The sequence below is a fragment of the Felis catus genome, chromosome A3 (assembly GCF_018350175.1).
Source record: "Felis catus isolate Fca126 chromosome A3, F.catus_Fca126_mat1.0, whole genome shotgun sequence".
Taxonomy (NCBI): Eukaryota; Metazoa; Chordata; class Mammalia; order Carnivora; family Felidae; genus Felis; species Felis catus.
In genome coordinates, this window is record NC_058370.1 from 9,989,470 (window position 1) to 10,007,603 (window position 18,134).

General features: G+C 47.4%; 1 protein-coding gene and 1 long non-coding RNA gene across 6 annotated transcripts in view; one reads left to right on the forward strand and one right to left on the reverse strand.

The window, feature by feature from the left end:
* Positions 1–569: 569 nt before the first annotated feature.
* On the reverse strand, positions 570–7,631 carry LOC123384269. Its single transcript, XR_006595079.1, has 3 exons — positions 7,426–7,631; positions 2,182–2,339; positions 570–627 (listed from the first exon to the last, which is right to left on the reverse strand). It is a non-coding gene; the product is annotated as an uncharacterized LOC123384269 (long non-coding RNA).
* A 1,811-nt stretch (positions 7,632–9,442) lies between these two features.
* The window catches only part of ZFP64 (ZFP64 zinc finger protein), a 92,223-nt gene continuing 83,531 nt past the window's right edge, over positions 9,443–18,134 (forward strand). Inside the window, exons 1-2 of one of the 5 annotated variants that reach the window (XM_019826352.3) lie at positions 9,443–10,022; positions 13,524–13,763. In XM_019826352.3, coding sequence (XP_019681911.2) covers positions 9,977–10,022; positions 13,524–13,763 — 286 coding nt within the window. In that variant the 5' untranslated portion in view covers positions 9,443–9,976. The remainder of the gene's footprint in view (positions 10,023–13,523; positions 13,764–18,134) is intronic. The other 4 variants (XM_019826350.3, XM_019826349.3, XM_011280752.4 and 1 more) reach the window with 4 other exon arrangements.

Consider the following 18,134-nt stretch of genomic DNA (forward strand, 5'->3'; position numbering starts at 1 on the left):
ACTATATCATGACAAAAGGGTATAAAAACATCTCCCAAAAAGGTTAAAAAAAAATTTTTTTTTCCAATAGTTTTGGATTCCCACAAGAATGGGAGGGTCTCAGTTTCCCTCTCTGCGAAATGAGAACTAGGTCAGTAGTTTTCAAACCTTGGTGTCACAAAGGGTGTTCCAACAGCTCAGCAAATACCTGATTTGAATTTCATGTTTAATGTATAATTAACACCATTTGAAAACGGCACACCCAGATGTGTTACATGCTAACTTCTAACACACTGAGGACCCCCAGGAGGTTCGCTTTCAGATTCCGTCTTTGGAGTTCAAACTTTGGAACAAAGTATCTCTCCCGTCATATATGCATTATATTTGAACCTCTTATAAGTCAACAATTACACACAATGTAACGACAGGGTTTGGTTTTGTTGGAGATCAGCGTTAAGAACTTGCCTTCGGGGCACCCGGGTGGCTCAGTGGGTTAAGCGTCCGACTTCCGCTCAGGCCAGGATCTCATTGGTTTGTGAGTTCGAGCCCTGCGCCGGACTCTGTGCTGACCGCGGAGCCTGGAGCCTGCTTTGGATTCTGGGTCTCCGCTCCCTCTGCTCCTCCCCCACTCACGCTCTGTCTCTCTCTCTTAAAAATAAATAAACATTAAAAAAAATTGCTTTCATTTTGCTTAAATTCAGGCCTGTATCATAATTAAAGACATGCAAATGAAATCTACAACTTAGCATTTTTTTTACCCATCAGATTGACAAAGATCAGAAATGTGATAATATCGTGTGAGCAGGTAGGAAACTGGTGCTCTGACAAGTTACTGGTAGGAGCTGTACGTGGCACAACCCCATCGGAATCGCATCAAAATTTTAAATGGCGTGGGACCCAGCCGTTCTAGTCTAGGAAAGTATTCTACAGATATACTCTCTCCTGTACCGATATAAAAACAGACACAGATATTTGTTGCAGCTTTGTTTGCAGTAACAAAGAAACTGACAACAAACTAAATGTCCATTAACAGAAATGATTTGAATACACTTTACCATACGTACGTGTACAATGGACAAGTGAACTCTTCCTAAAGCGATGAGGCAGATCTGGAGCCCTATGAACCAGTGTTTCCCAAGATACATTGGCATGCAAAAAAGGGGATATAGAATGTTGTTTGCATCATGGTGTCATTTGGAAAACAGAAATGGATGAGAATACATAAACTTTTTTGTACATACGTAGGAAACTTCTGAAGAACGCCCAAGAAACTGATCATAGCAGCTGCTTCCTAAGAAAGGAAACTTGGGGGCCTGAGGGAGGTTGAAGGCAACCCACTTCTCCCTGTATACTCTTTTATGCTGTTGGAGTATTTTCATGTTGATGCATTAACTATATAAAGGAGTGGGGGGAAGAAAAAGCAAGGCCTGTGTATGCTTGCTCCTCTGAAATTATCTAAGTCAATATAACTATTAAAACACAGGTGTGCCACCTTGGTGAGGGGCCAGGCAAGACTCAAAGCCAACTCTCCTCAAAATAATTGGTTGTGTAATCACCACTTAATGCACAACGGGTTGAGTCTTGAGCGGACCCCATCACAGAGGGTTTTAGCGCTTCGTTTAACTGTCCTCTTTTTCTTCGTGGACTTTTATGTTTACGTAAGGGCTGTGGCTGAATATCGCTAGTGAATCAATTTTGGAATACGTTTTGCCCTGGGCCCCTTCAAAGATTTCAGATGGGCTTTCAGTGATGCGGTCAGGGGGTGCTGGTTAGAGTCACCCAAGTTGTGACTCCACATTGCGTGCCTGGACCGTACGCCCTGAGATTCCGTTCCAGCACCTTTGGGTGGTGCCTGAGCCTGTGAGTTCCCAGCACGCTCTCGTGGAGAGTGGGAGGCGCTCTCCAGTTAGGAATCCGTCATAGGATCCAGAAAAGCAACAAAGTTGTAAGCCCTACAAGCCTTATTACAGCTACTCCAGTCAGGGCCCAACCAGAAACAGAGAAGCAAACTCTGAGGATTTCGGTGTAAATTCAAAGCAGGGAATTTGATACACTCAGGATAACGGAGCCGAAAAGCCAAACGGGGGCAGTTAGGCAACCAAGAGATTAATAATGACTGGAAGCCACTACCCCTCCTCCCCAGGGATGCGGCTGGGGACAAAGGGAGAAGGGGTGTTTTCAGAGACAAGGGAGTAGTGTCACCTGGCAGAAGATGAGACCACAGTGGCCTGTCTGGGATCTGGGGCCACAGAGCGGACGCAGCCACAGCCCCCAAGGTAGAGAGGTTCGGGAAGGAATCCTCTGGCTTCTCCCTTCTGTCCATTAACCAAACCCAGTGGGAAGCCAGAAGTCCTAAAAGCCTGGAAAATACAAAGGGGGGGTCAGCTGCCCTGACAGGGAGAGCTGAGCAGGGGAAGCAGACAACGGATCAGAGGACAACAGACCCAGGGCGGGGCCCCCCTCCTTTGATTAAATCTATAGCCGATGCCTCGCGCCATGATTTTCGGCGCAATTGTGACAAACTCTGGGCGGAGACGTGGTTCATACAAGTGCTTTTGAAAGTACAAAGCCCTGGGTTGGCCATTCTTGTTAGCCTTTGTCTGGAAAAATAAGGGAGGTTTAAAAAATATTTGAATACCAGTTACCATACAGTTTCAATGGAAATTGAAATGTTTCAATTTTCACTGGAAAATTTTTCAATGGAAATTCTTCTAGACTCAGTCATCGTATCACACTTTTGTCTGTATGTTTCACTAAACAGGGAAAAATGCTTTCTTCTGATGGCCAAAGGTTTGCTCTAATAGTGATCTTCCAAAGGAACTTGGATACTATCTATCCGTCCGTCACTTTTTACGTACCAGGCCCTATTATAGATGATGAAGTAAGGAAGAAAATCAACAAAAGTTGCTGTCCTGAGAACTTACATTTTAGTGGATTGTGCACGATCGCTATAGCAAACTGTTTTTGTTAAAATGTTTACAACGGGAGGGGCGCCTGGGTGGCTCAGTCAGGTAAACGTCCAACTTCGGCTTTGGTCATGATCTCACGGTTTGTGAGTTCGAGCCCCACGTCGGGCTCCGTGCTGACAGCTCAGACCCTGGGGCCTGTTTCAGGTTCTGTGTGTATGTCTCTCTCTCTCTCTGCCCTCCCTCCCTTGCTCATGCTCTCTCTCTCGCGCTCTCTCTCTCTCTCTCTCTCTCAAAAATAAATAAACATTAAAAAAAGAAGAAAAATGTTTACAATGGGAGAGAAAAATCGGTTACTTGAAACAATGAACTATCTTGCTAAGAGAAGGTTATCTTTGCTCATAAAACTTATGACAATTAATCCAGTGATTATGACCTTGTTATTCTGGTTATGATTAACATTACCAGGATTTAAAAATGTATATTCTCTTAATAAGTTAAGAAAGTATCTGAAAATCTCCTTCCAGAAATTAAGTAAGAAAATAATTCTTATAGATCGATTTTGAAACACTGTGCAAATCTCGGTTCTTCTGCAGTTTATGTTACCTGCCCTCAAAGATTCTAACCTAAAATCATCCTCTATTGGCCTTCTGACTGGAGGAAATCTATTTACCCTTTATGAGACTCAGTTTCTACATCAATAAAATCATGACAATAATGTCTACCCCTCTGTTGTTCTGAGGGTTAAATGACAAACACAGGTAATGTAGGTAACTCCCTGGCAGAGATTTTTAGTCAAAAGAAATATTTAAACCATAGGAAAGGACAAATCCCTCTTCCTATCAGAAACATATTGGAAATGTTGGGTAAATTCAAATACATGCAGCACAAGGGCAATGATCTAGGGGACTAAAACTCAATCTTGATATCAAGAAGTAATAGGGAGGAGTGGAGACTGGGGTAAATTGGAGAGGCCGGGCTTTATATGAAGGGGAGGCTTCTCAGACCCAGGCAAGTGCTGCTATACACGTATGATAATCCAGGCCCAGATTTGCCAGATCTCTCCATTTTTTCAAAAAAAAAAAAAAAAAAAAAAAAAAAGAATGCTATAAATCCCTATTTTTCTGAGAAATTTGTCATCTTTTAAGGATTGGCAATAGATTTAAAGTTCATTTATTTGTTTTGAGACAGAGCGTGAGCAGGGGAGGGGCAGAGAGAGAGGGAGAGAGAAAATCGCAAGCAGGCTCCAAACTGTCAGTGAAGAGCCTGACATGGGACTCGATCCCATGAACTGTGAGATCATGACCTGAGCTGAAACCAAGAGTCAGATACTTAACGGAGGAAGTTAAGTTAACTTACTTAACTTAACAGAGTAAGTTAAGCGCCACCCAGGCGCCCCGGGATTGACAACAGATTTAAATTTATTCTAGAGTCTAGATTTCCAACCTGTAGCAGGATTAAATCTAAAACCTATAGGAAGTTTGCCATTGTTTGGTTGTATTCTATTAAGTGAGAAGTAGTCAAAACTGTAAGAACAGAAGAGACCGTGAGCATTCTAGTCAGGCCAAGCCTTTTTAAGAAATGTAATTCTTTTTTTTTTTTTAAGTTTATTTATTTTTGAGAGAGAGAGAGAAAGAGAGAGAGACAGAGTGCAAGTGGGGAAAGGGCAGGGAGAGAGGGAGACACAGAATCCGAGGCAGGCTCCAGGCTCTGAGCTGTCAGCACAGAGCCTGATGCGGGGCTTGAACTCACAGACCGCGAGATCATGACCTGAGCCAAAGTCGGATGCTTAGCTGACTGAGCCACCCAGGTGCCCCTAAGAAATGTAATCCTTAACCCAGAAATTCATCTGGAAGGAAACCATATTGAGAAAATGATCTGAAAAGAAAAGGGGAGGAAAAACCCTTCCAAATGGTGTTGAAACAAGTTCTCATGGCCGCTCTGTTCAGGACGGCTGGCAGAGAGAGGCAATGGGTTCGCCTGGGCCAATAAAAAAGCCACTGAGCGTATGACTTATGACATTTAAAAAGTAATTAACAACATCCAATAGCACATCAAATAAATTATGATGCAATCCTATAATAAAATATCATGCAACCATTAAAGCTAACAGTGAGAAGCACAAGCTTGCACACACCAAGAGCATCACCATCACCCAAGGAGCTCGTCGAGCGTAAAGACGCCCAAGCTTCCTGCCAGTCCGCCTGTACCAGGGTCTCCACAAATGGAGTGGGGGGAATCTGCATATTTTGCAACTTCCCAGGTGATTCTAATGCACCAACCAAACTAGGAAAACCCTTCTACATCAAAGCCAGTTATGAAACAGTCCGCAAAGTATTGAGTTTGATGAGGATTTGATTCCACTGCATGTGAAAGAAACACACACAAACACACACACACACACACACAAGTAACAGTGGCTGAAACAAAATAAAAGTGCATTTCTCCTGTAAACGAAGCCCAGAAGTCGGCAGTCCAGCTGACAGCTCCACAAAGAAGTTAGGGACCTAACCAGCCATACCTAGAGTATAACTTCCTTCTCATAGTCCAAAATGGCAGCTAAAGCTCCAGCCATCACATCTTCTTTCCAAGCAAGGATGGGAGGGAGTGAAAAAGAAGAAGGGGCAAATGGCTACGTCCACTGTTATATTTAGGAGATTTCTGGGACGTTCCATCACAACATTTCATTTACATTGTGAGAATGCAGTCATGGATCCATGTCTGGCAAAAAAGGAGGCTGGAAAAAGTCTTTTCCCAGGAGGCCATGCACTCAGCTGCAAATCAAACATTCTGCAACCACGAATTTGAGACAACCATTATACATAAACAGCATTCCCTACCAGAAGTCTAATATTAATATGGTGACTCGTATTGATTTGAACCGTATGAAATTAACATTTTTGAGTTAAAATTAGACAAACATCAGCAGTTCATTTGATTCATTCTATTGTATTTCTATGGAAAAATCTAAAAAGATAAATAGTACATAAGTGAATACTGGTTATCTCTGGATGGTGGGATCTCCGGTAGCCATATATTATTCGTATAACTTTTAAAAATAATGATCATAATACATACCCCAAAAAGGGAGCTTAAAATGCCACGTAAGTTAAAATCACATTTTTATAAAATATATGATGGGGCGCCTGGGTGGCGCAGTCAGTTAAGCGTCCGACTTCAGCCAGGTCACGATCTCGCGGTCCGTGAGTTCGAGCCCCGCGTCAGGCTCTGGGCTGATGGCTCAGAGCCTGGAGCCTGTTTCCGATTCTGTGTCTCCCTCTCTCTCTGCCCCTCCCCCGTTCATGCTCTGTCTCTCTCTGTCCCAAAAATAAATAAACGTTGAAAAAAAAATTTTTTTTTTAAATAATAAAATAAAAAAAATATATGAATACAACTTGTGTGTTTATGCATATATACATATACACAGATGTATATAGACACAAAGAAAAAAAGACTTTAGGTATATTTATCAATCAGATATTATTTCTTGGGGGTGCCTGTGTGGCTCAGTCAGTAGAGCATGTGATTCTTGATCTTAGGGTTGTGAGTTCAAGCCCCACAGTGAAGGTAGAGCTCACTTTTAAAGAAATGCTATTTCTGGGTACTATATTATAAATGTGTTTTATTTTCTTCCTTATGTTTTTCTGTTTTTTTTTCCCCAAATTTCTAACACTGACCCTGTAATACTCCTACAATAAGAAAAACAGGCATGGAAAGAAAAAAGAAAAAAAGAAAAAACAAGAAAAGAGGGAATTTTAAGACCAGAACAAACACCACTGCAGTGATCTACATGTACAAGAGTAAATATGGCTGGGCATAGTAGCAAATGGTTAAATTTGAGCTGATGGAAACATACACAAGTTCATTCAACAACCAAAAAATGTATTGAGGCCACCTGTGAACCAGGCCCTGTCCTAGGCTCTGAGAATACAAGGTTAATAAAATAAGTCAGGTCTATGCCCTCTTGGAGCTTATAGCCAGTGGGGAGATAGATAATAACCAAGTAAAAATGAAAAATAGATAGGGGCGCCTGGGTGGCTCAGTTAAGCGACCGACTTCGGCTCAGGTCATGATCTCACGGTCCGTGAGTTCGAGCCCCGCGTCGGACTCTGTGCTGACAGCTCGGAACCTGGAGCCTGCTTCGGATTCTGTGACTCCCTCTCTTTCTCTGCCTCTCCCCCCCCCCCCCCCCGCTCACGCTCTCTCTCTCAAAAAATAAATAAGCATTTCAAAATTAAAAAGAAAAAAAAAGTAAAGAGAGCTGGGATGTGTTGCCCAGTTATACGACCCATGCGCTGTTGTAAGCCCGTTATACGTATGGACCGGCTTCCTCTGAAAAACAACTTAATGAAGTAGCTACTCCTATTATCTCCACTTACAGAAAACTGAGACACAGAGCAGTTGCCCAATGTCACCCAACTAGTCACCGCGAAGCAGCTCCCGGATTTACGTGGCCGTGGAACAGGCGGTCTGCCTCCAGATCCTACAGACTTCACCACCAGTTGGTAAAGCCCAGGCTTTTATCTCAGTTAAGAATTACCTGCGGCGCTTGTGAAATACGTGCAAATGACCAGGTCTTGCCCTAGGAAAAGCTGCAGTAGGTCCAGACTGGGACTTGAGAATTTGGTCTCTCCAGGCGTTTCTTCTCTGCAGGCAAATATGAAGAATTCTGGTCCCAACAAAAGGAATCGGTGGCAACAGACGCAGAGGGACGCTTACCTCTCTGGGCTCGGGGAGCTGGGGCATCATTGACCGGGAAGCGTGGCGAGGCTGGAAATGGTCTGCATCTGGATCCGGGTGGGGCTGATTGAGGTGTGCACCTGGGCGCACATTAATCAAGCATTCGAAAATAAACATTGCCCTAAGCGGGAGGGCCTTTCTAGATCCTGTTAGCTGGGGATAGGTATAGTGAAGGTGGAGTGCCGAGAGGGGCAGATGCTTTAGATAGGAGACAGGAAAAATCGCCCTAGGAAGGGGACATTCCTTTTGGCCCTGGATGACAGAAAGCATTCAGTCCTGGGAAAAGATTCCAGACAGAGGGTGGTACAGATGCAGAGGCCCTGGGGCAACAGCAAGATGGCAGATGGCACTGGTCTGAGCAAAGCAAGAGGAGAGTGGTGAGGCGTGCAGGGGGCGGGGCTTGGCCAATTCACATCCAGCTCATTCCTGCCTCAGGGCTCTTGCTCCCCTCCACCACCTACCACCTACAGACCTTCCCTGCTCTCAGTTTGATTATTAGCTACTCAGAGAGGCCTTCCTTGACCATTCCTGCAGCCATTATCACAGCCTTGTTTTACGTCTCCTGAGACTTTATCGCTGTTAAGCAATCGCACTGCTGATAGGACTGTATTTAGTGTTGGCTAAATCACTAGCCACTCGCCAAGTTCTATTAGAGAGGTACCAAATCATTTGGATCACCCTCGTACCTCCAGGGGTTAGCACAGTGCCTGGCACATTGCAACACTTACACAGAAATAATTGGAGGAATGAACAAATCCTTAAAGGAGGCAGCAGGGGGAGTTCCATTAGTTATACAGCCATATTTACTGAGAAGCTACTATGTGCCAGGCACTAGGCCAAGTTGCTGGGGATAAATATATCAGTGAAGCACAGAGATGTTTTTTTTAATCCCACTTTCTTGGGAGCTTCTGAATGTGTAAGGGGGAACAGGTAATACACAAGTAAATTATCTATCTCCTAGATCCACGGATCCGTGGATGGATAGATACACTACAGATACATAACGCTAACTGTAATAAGTTCTGGGAAGAAAGAAAAGGCAGGCCAGAGAGAGACAGGGAGCAGTCGGGTGAGGGAAGAGGAAGCTTCGATATTAGAATGGGCTAGCCAGTGGGGTGCCTGGGTGGCTCAGTGGATTGAGCGTCCGACTTCAGCTCAGGTCATGATCTCACAGGTCGTGGGTTCGAGCCCTGCATCGGGCTCTGTGCTGATGGCTCAGAGCCTGGAGCCTGCTTCCGATTCTGTGTCTCCCTCTCCCTCTGCCCCTCCCCCATCCACACACGCTCTCTCTCTTTCAAAAAGTAAATAAACATTAAAACATTTTTAAATAGAATGGGTTAGCCACGACTGGCCTCCCCAAGAACGTGAATTTGAATCAAGACCCGAAGAGAGGGCAGGTGGGTAAGGAGAGAACGCTAGCACAGGAGACTTGAGGCTGGTGAGCGGTTTGCCGCTGAAGCCCGAGGGAAGTAGGAGACGAGGTCCACCGAGCGGGTACAGATCAGGGAGGGCTGCGTCCCCCAACGACTGGGACTTCACTTGGAAACTCGGAAATGCTTGTTCTCGCACCTCCCACCAGACTTCACTGAATCAGAAACTCTGGGGTGGACCCCGCAGCCGGCGTTCTAGGAGGGGCCCGCCAGGTGACAGGGCGCGATAAAGGGTGCAGAACCCGCGGGGTGGGCGTTCGAGCCCAGTTGTTACTCTTATGATCCACGTGATCACGGTCCTCGGTATTTCACTAGCTGGGCAGGGGACCCGCCCAGCGCTTCGCTGATTTGCCGGGCGCTGACGCTCAGCTGGGGTTTCTCCCCAGCCCGCCGCGCCCCGCGCACCCACCCCCCAACCGCAGCTTGACGCGGTCCCCTCTGCAGAGCGCCCCCGTGATCCGGGAGCGACGCCCAGGGCGGCAGGTGCAAAAGCGACCGAGCCGGGGAGGCCAGACTTCCTCGGCCGAGACCGCAGGGGTTCGGGCCGGGCGGCGGCGGCGGCCGGGGGTGGGGGCGCATCCTTCGCCGCCCGCGGTCGCCCAACCCGCCGGGACGCTGGTGCGCGGTCCAGATCCCGGGGGATTCCGCGCTCCCAGGCCGCGCGGCCCGGGCATCGGGATTGGCCCGCAGCTTCCCCCGGGAGCCGCTGATGCAAAGCCAGGCTGGGGCGGCCGGGCCCGGCCAGCGCCCTCTAGGCAGCGGAAGTGGAGCTTGCTTTACATCCGTCCTCCCCGCCTGGCGGAGTTGGGAGAAGGAAGGCTGGGGGGTGTGGAAAAATAAAAGGAAAAGTGCTTGCACCATGTAGATCAGCGCCCCCCACCCTGGCACCCCGGCCGGCCGGGGACCTCCCAGTCTGCGGCCATGAACGCGACCAGCGAGGGCGAGAGCTTCCCGGACTCGGTGCAAAGTAAGTGCTTTTCCGGGCGCAGTGCGCGCTCCGGGGCCCAGTGCGCGCTCCGGGGCCCGGGCCCAAGCACGTCTGCGACGCAGCGAGCAGGCCCGGGGCCCCGAAATCGGGGTGACGGCCCGGAGCCGGCGTCTCGGGCACCGCGGCGGGCGCGCCGGGCAGGGGGCGCCGGAGTGGGCTTGGGATGGGGGCACCCAAGCCAGTGGAAGGCGGGGGGCGCTCTCCAGCCTGGCGAGACCCCTTGCAAAGGAACGGTGGGGGAGGGCACGCCGTTCAGACAATCGCCACCCCCTCGGGGTATTCCCCGCCCCCCTCCGGGCGGAGTTTGGGGGGCTTGGGGGGTAACTGCGATTACGCTGATGGGAAAACTTCTGCCTTGGCGGCTCAAAAATCATTGAAGTCTGGGGATCCGAGGGTTGCATGAGGTCTGGCGGGCTGGGCTGGCCGCGGCACTGCAAAGCCTTTTACGCACGAAAGGTGGAGATCTGAATGGGGAATGGGGCGGTGGTCGCTTTCTTTGAGTTTGGGATTCATTTGAATTTGCCTGACGAGGACAGCAGCCTGATCCGCGTACCTCATTTCTCCCGCTGCATTGTTTCCCAAAGTGGGGTCCGGAGCCTGAGCGCAAACCAGCCACCTGGGAGCGCGAGCGCTTATTTAAAAGAAAAGAGAAAAGAAAAAAAAGCTCCCTGGGCCCCACCCATGAGATGGGGGACGTGGGGGAGGGGATCCTTGGCCTTACCCTGAACGCTTCGGACGCACACAGCCTAGAGAACCCACCTCTGGCACAGGGGGTTGCAGATACCGGGCGCATAGTAAGCGCTTCTCTTGGCTGCTTTGAAGACATTGCCTCCCAAACTTGGCTGGGTATTCCTTGCATAACTTGTGAAAAGCCGAGATTTCTCTAAACACCAGCCCCTTCTGCGCCCACCTCCATTATGACTCAGTATCTCCAAAGTGGGGCTCAGATGTGTCCATGTTTAACACCCCCCCCCCACACACACACACCCAGATTTTTCTGATACTGAGACAGATTTGGAGTACGGAGTGAAGATAAAGGGGTTCTTTCTCGTTGCTGTTAAAAGCTTGTGCCCGTGCCCAGTGTTTTTTATCTGGTCTGTTAATTCTCACTACAAAGGCAGGAGGTTAGGTATATTTTATCAGTCCCAAGTTTTCAGAGGGGGATACCCTCACATTCAAATGGGGTAACTTAGTGCACCACCAGACTCCTGCCGGGGGATGGAGACCCTGTGCTGGCCTTTTACAAGCACGATCTCGGTTAATCCTTGGCACCTTCCTCCGCAACAGAAACTTCCCATTTTACAGACGAGAGAGACGAAGCCCGAGTCACTGTAAATCGTAGTGTCTGGATTCTAAGGCAAGTCTCGGTCATGACCTGTACACTTGGCCACATCCTGGAGCCATTGTTATTAAGACCCTTCCATACTGGGTATCAGTCTTGTTCGATCATTAAGGAATCCTCATGGATGCAAATCACTTCAGTTCCTGGTTCCTCGTTTCCCTGTTAGTCTCATGGGCACCTCAGCGACAGGGAGGCAGTGTTCCAGAGGAATAGAAAAGGCTTCGTTTCTTCCATCCATCGACTTTGATGTACTTGAGTGCACACGGCACTCTGCAAGACGGCTTATACAACGTGGCAACACAGGGGTGCCTGGGTGGCTCAGTCGGTTGGGTGTCCAGATCTTGACTTCAGCTCAGGTCTTGATCTCACGATTTGTGAGTTCGAGCCCCACATCGGGCTCTGCACTGACAGCGTGGAGCCTGCTTGGGATTCTCTGTCTCCCTCTCTCTCTTCCCCTCTGCCGTTTATGCGCTCTCTTTCTCTCTCTTTCAAAATAAATAAATAAACCTAAAAAAAGTAAAATAAAATTTAAAAAGTGACAGCACAGCCCAGAGCCTGTGTCTTTAGCAAGTCAACCAAATTGTGTTTCCACACAGAGGTTACTTGCCTTTGCTCACCTTGGGGGAAAATGGAACATAATGGAAATATTTATAAATTTTCAGAAAGTTATGATGCATATATACCAACCACATATGCACAAAGGTAGTTTTCATAGGATTTAGACTTGAGGAAAATTAGAAATAATATAAAGACCTTGTAAGTACTGAGGTTATGATGCATGGATAACATATGATTGTGTGCTATTAAATAATAAGATTTATAAAAACTTTAGGGATCTAGCCATAACGCTTATGTGATATTATGTGGGGAAAAGACCAATTTTACAGTACATAATGATCTTAATTTTTAAGCGTTAATGAATGGAAGAAAATGTTTTGTAATGTTCGTGGTACCCAGAGGTGGAAAGATTGTGAGTGATTTTCCTTCTGCTGCTTCTGTTCCCAATTTTCTGTTATTAACGTGAGTTTCCTTATGATGAGGCAAAGAAAATTTTAAAAATAAAAGTAAAGGTAGTCCTATTAGAGACTCTTTCATTGATTGTGTATCTTTTTTATATGTTTTTCAGTTTTATTTATTCCGAGAGAGAGAGAGAGAGAGAGAGTGTGCATGCGTGTGTGCTCACACAAGCAGGGGAGGGGTGGAGAGAGAATCCTAAGCAGGCTTCACCCCATCAGCACAGAGTCAGACACAGGGCTTGAACCCACGAACCTGTGAGATCATGACCTGAGCCGAAGTCTGACGCTTAACTGTCTGAGCCAGCCAGGTACCTGATTGTATTTATTTAGGAAACATTTACATAGCACTTTCTTATACAGTGCCAGATACTGTGGGAAGTGCTTTGCAAATGTTAACACGTTGTTAACTTTTGGTATCATTATGGTTAACTTTTGGTATCATTATGGACTGTTGAGAAACTCCTATCAGTTAGGAGTGAATTTTGGCTACAGGTAACAAACTGAACTATCCCAGCCTAATGAAAAGTCAGGGATTGGTTGATTCAGGGGATCAATGAAGTAAGGATGAGCATCTGTAGGGATTTTAACATTTTCCTTATAGTAACAACATGGCTGCAGAAGCTCCTGGCATCACATCCGCATGCAAGGCCAGAAGAGCAGGGGACCAGTGCCAACCATGTCTAATCCCTTTTTATCACGAAAGCCAGATTTTCCCAGAAGTTCCCAAGTATGTAAGGGACCAAGATTATTTAGACTAGTAGTTCTCCTGGATGGGGGGGGGGAGGATTGTCCAAGCGGAGGGGTTGGTTTTCCTAATGACTGGGAAGTACAACTACCTTTTGTTGGGATAGGACTAGCTCCTGGTCCTTCAGAGTGCAAGTCGCCCTGCACACCAAAGAACTTTCTTGCGTAAAATGCCACCGGTGTCCCCACGGGCAACGGTGCCAGGAGCCGGAAGTTGGGTCCGGGAACGCCGCTGCTGGCTGGGACAAAAGAAGGGAGCAGAACGGACATGGCGCCAACAACTGGCCCTCGCTGCCGCGATCTGGTCGGTGTTGCGATTTGAAGCTGTTTGGAGTTGACCGCTTAATTAATCTGTGACTTTCCCTTTGTCCCATGGAGTTCCAGGTGGCACAACGGTGCTGGTGGAACTTACTCCGGACATCCACATCTGCGGCATCTGCAAGCAGCAGTTTAACAACCTGGATGCCTTTGTGGCTCATAAGCAGAGCGGCTGCCCACTGACCGGCTCGTCCGGGGCCGCCCCCAGCACGGTCCAGTTTGTGTCCGAAGAAACCGTGCCTGCCGCCCAGACTCAGGCCACCACCAGGACCATCACCTCCGAGACCCAGACGATCACAGGTACGGCCGGGAAGGGGGGCGGGAGAGGCGTCCTGCTTATGTCCCAGGCACCTCCGCGGAACTCCTTGAAAACGTGGATTCCCGGGGTCCACCCCGTGGGGTTGTGGATTCTTTTTCTTTTTCTTTTTTTTTTTTGAATGTTTATTTATTTTTAATTTTGAGAGAGGGAGAGCATGAGAGGAGCAGAGAGACGGGGAGACACAGAACCCGCCGCGGGGCTCGAACTCATGACCCGAGCCACAGTTGGACGCTTAACCGACCGAGCCACCCGGGCACCCCACGGATTCACTCTTTTTAAACAAGCTCCAATGGGAAGCCAGCTGCCCAGCCAGGTTTGGGAACTGCTGGGTGAAAACGTCAAGTGTTAGCAGTTAGAGATGCTGTCACATGCTGAAACAGGCAAAAAACAGATTTCTGAAACGAAAACCTGTACATACTAAGGAAACAAAAATACTTGCAGGAAATACGTTGCATGGGGAAAAGGCAGTTGTTTTGGGTGGTGGGACTATGTGTATCATCCCAGAATTTGCTTCATTTTTCTAAAGGGACAAACGTAGGTTTGTTTTGAGTCTGCCAGCGGCATTGACGTCCACCCTCCCCTGTGCTGCCTGCCAGAAAGATAGAAAAGTTCGTCCTAGTTCTTGGTTGTGTTCATTTACTCCACCAAAAACAAATTGCAGGGCCCCCCCGGGGGCTCAGTCAGTTAAGCAACCGACTCTTGGTCACAGCTCAGGTCTTGATCTCGGGGTCGTGAGTTCAAGCCCCGCACTGGGCTCCACGCTGGGCTTGAAGCCTACTTCGAAAAAATTGCAGATGGGTCCAAAATTGAAATGGTTTCATTTCACAACGAGACCATAAAAGTTCTAGAGTAAATATATACACACACATACACACTCACGTAAAAACACTTGTGCACAAACATACATCTATACTTACACCTCTATAATCTGTCTCAAGGGACTAGACAGACAACTTTAAAAACATGAAGTCACCCATTTATGAGGACATAGTACAAACACTGCTGAATCCTGTGGGGGAAATAAAGAATGTATTCCTTTGGGGCGCCTGGGTGGCGCAGTCGGTTAAGCGTCCGACTTCAGCCAGGTCACGATCTCGCGGTCCGTGAGTTCGAGCCCCGCGTCAGGCTCTGGGCTGATGGCTCAGAGCCTGGAGCCTGTTTCCGATTCTGTGTCTCCCTCTCTCTCTGCCCCTCCCCCGTTCATGCTCTGTCTCTCTCTGTCCCAAAAATAAAAAAATAAAACGTTGGAAAAAAAAAAAAAAAAAAAGAATGTATTCCTTACCTAAAAGCATTCAGGTTTTTAAATTCAAATCTGTGAGGCACCTGGCTGGCTCAGTTGGTATATCATGCAACTCTTGATCTCGGGGCTGTGAATTTGAGCCCCACGTTGGGTATAGAAATTCTTAAAAATAAAGACTTGAAAAATACTATATATATATATATATATATATATATATATATACACACACACACATATATAAACAAAACATATACATATATATATACACACACACACATATATAAACAAAACATATACATATATATGTACGTATATATATATATACACATATATACGTATATATGTGTATGTGTATATATATATATATATATATATACGTATATATACATAGGGGTGCCTGAGTGGCTTATTCGGTTAAGTGTCCAATTCTTGGTTTCGGCTCAGGTCATGATCTCATGACTCCAAGAGTTCGAGCCCCGTTTTGGGCTCTGTGCTCATAGTGTGTAGCCTGCTTGGGATTCTCTCTCTGCCTCTCTCTCTCAAAATAAATACACTTAAATCCTCTAGCAAAAGGAAAAGAATCGTGTATGTGGCTACAAATAAAGTTACAATTTTTCCAAAGTAAAAACAATGTATAAAATTAAAGACCCACAGTTGGGGGCGGGGTGGGGGGGGAAACTGCAGCATAGATGGCCAAGGCCTAATGTCCTTCATATACAAAGAACTCCTAAAATCAGACGAGATCGGGCGCGTTCAGGGTGGTATGGCCGTAGACAGAACTCCTAAAATCGGTAAAAGTAGAGAAAAAGAACCAAATGGAAAAGTCAGCAAAGGGCAACAGATGATATACGAAGGGCCACCAAACATGAAAGGATGCTCTGTCACCTTAGTCATTAAAGAAATGTAAGTGAAAAGACTTCGGACAGGAAACGGCTTTCGTTTTCTGGGGATGTAAATTCATATAACCTGGGCAATTTTGTGATATCTTTTAAGCTTAAAATCTTTCAAATTTTAAAATGTACATTAACACATTTACCCAGTAAGTCCACTTCGCGGTATTTATCCCGTAAAATTTTATAAACCTACGTATCCTGTAAAATTTTATTCATTTACGGTATATACCGTCGAGAAAGTGGAACCTTTAGGGGTGCCTGGGTGGTGCAGTCGGTTGAACGTCCGACTGTGGATTTCGGCCCAGGTCACGATCTCGAGGTTCGTGAGTTCAAGCCCCGAGTCGGGCTCTACACCGACCATGCAGCCTGCTTGGGATCCTCTCTCTCCCTGCCCTTCCCATGTCTCTCTAAATAAAGAAATAAACATTAAAAGAAAGAAAGTGGAACCTTTGTATATATACATGTATACATCAAGAGATGATGAGATGAGTAGACATCAGAGATTTGGACAACTGGACAATGAAGTATGACTTCATTGATCTAGGGGAGCTAGATCTTTGTACGGACATAGATTCCCAGGGTAAGTGTAAAAAAAAAAAATACACATACAAATGCATACATGCATAGTATTCAAGGCAGGCTTCTAGAAGAGGAATGAGGTAGGTAATGTTAATGATAGAAGCTGTGCGTCAGGTGACGGGCACTGCTGGGGGTGGGGGGGACTGTGGTAGAGAACAAGCATAGAGAAAAAGTGTGCGCGACTCATCCAAAGATACGGCTGCCCTTTGGATCCGGTCACTTAGATATTTGGGTTTTTCAGAGAGGCTGAAAAATATAAAATGTCCCACATTTTCAAACTTCGTTGGCCAAACAAAATACATCTGTAAGCTTGACGGAGTCTGCAGGCTTCTTCTAGCCTTTCTCCGACACTGTTCAGCAGGTGGTTAACCTGGCTGAGGAGTGAAGAGAACATCTGGGGGGGGGGGGGCGGGCCACCAGCCTGCACCTTGCCGATTCTGTCCTGTGTTGGTGTTTCCATTTTTTTGTCAATAAGCAAAGTTTTGTGGTTGTCTTCTTGACGCATCCAGAAGAATGTTTCTGCTGAGTTTTTTTTTTTCCCAAAGTTTGTTTTTGCGTGAGAGAGAGTGAGCACGAGTGGGGGAGGGGGAGAGAGAGAGGGCAACAGAGGATCTGAAGTGGGCTCTACGCGGACAGCAGAGACCCGGATGCAGGGCTTGAACTTGTCACCTGCGAGACCATGACCTGAGCCGAAGGCCAATGCTTAACCGACTGAGCCACCCAGGTGCCCCTCTGCCGAGTTTTTTAAAACACTGAAATATAACGATCTGATCACTCACAAGCCGTAAGGGGGCAACCTTCTGATTTTACTGCTGGTCCAAGGGAAGCTGTAAGTGGGGAGGAGACACGGCCAGCGGCCACCACAAGTTCAGGACAGTCCCAGGACTTACACATTTTGGCCTTTACCCCAGCGGCCCTGTCGCTGTTCACTGTCCTCGCAAACTCCCATCACCCCACACACTGGGTACGAAGCCTGTAGAACAATGCCTCGGGTTCAGGAGGCTTTACTTGTGGCCATTGCCCCTTTCTGGGTTCTGAGCCTTTCCTCGGGCTGTTCCCTGGGCCTGAAATACTTTTCCTGCCTTTACCTGGCATGACCGTCCACACAGAGGATCTGGTTTCATCTCAGGACACCCCCTTCACTCTGGCGGCAGCCCAGCCGAAGTCCTCTGTCTTCCAGTGAACCCCGTTTCCTTGCCTTGGCGGCTTCGTACCGTGTTGTTCCCTCTGCGGGGGACTCCTTCTTACGCAGACGCCAGAGCAGAGCTTAAAGGCATCTCCTCGGAGATCCCGTCTCGAACATCACACACACACGCTGTTCCCCCGAGCCAGGCCAGGTCCCTGTAATTAAATGAATATCTGGGGAACAAACCTCAGGTCTGTCCCATCACTGAGCCATGGGCACCGTGAGGTCAAGGGCAGCACCCTTCCCGTCCACCACCACCGGATCCCCAGCACCAGCCTTTGCTCAGGGAATGACCAGCTGCCCCAGTCTCCCGTCCGTCGTGAGGCTGATCCCGCACCCACAGACCTCCTTCTTGCATCCTGTGTCTTTGCTCAAGGACGCTTACCCTTCCTTGGCCTTTCTACTACCCTGCCATCCCTCACGCTGGCCATGCCTGGGTTGTGCCGGCCGCCCC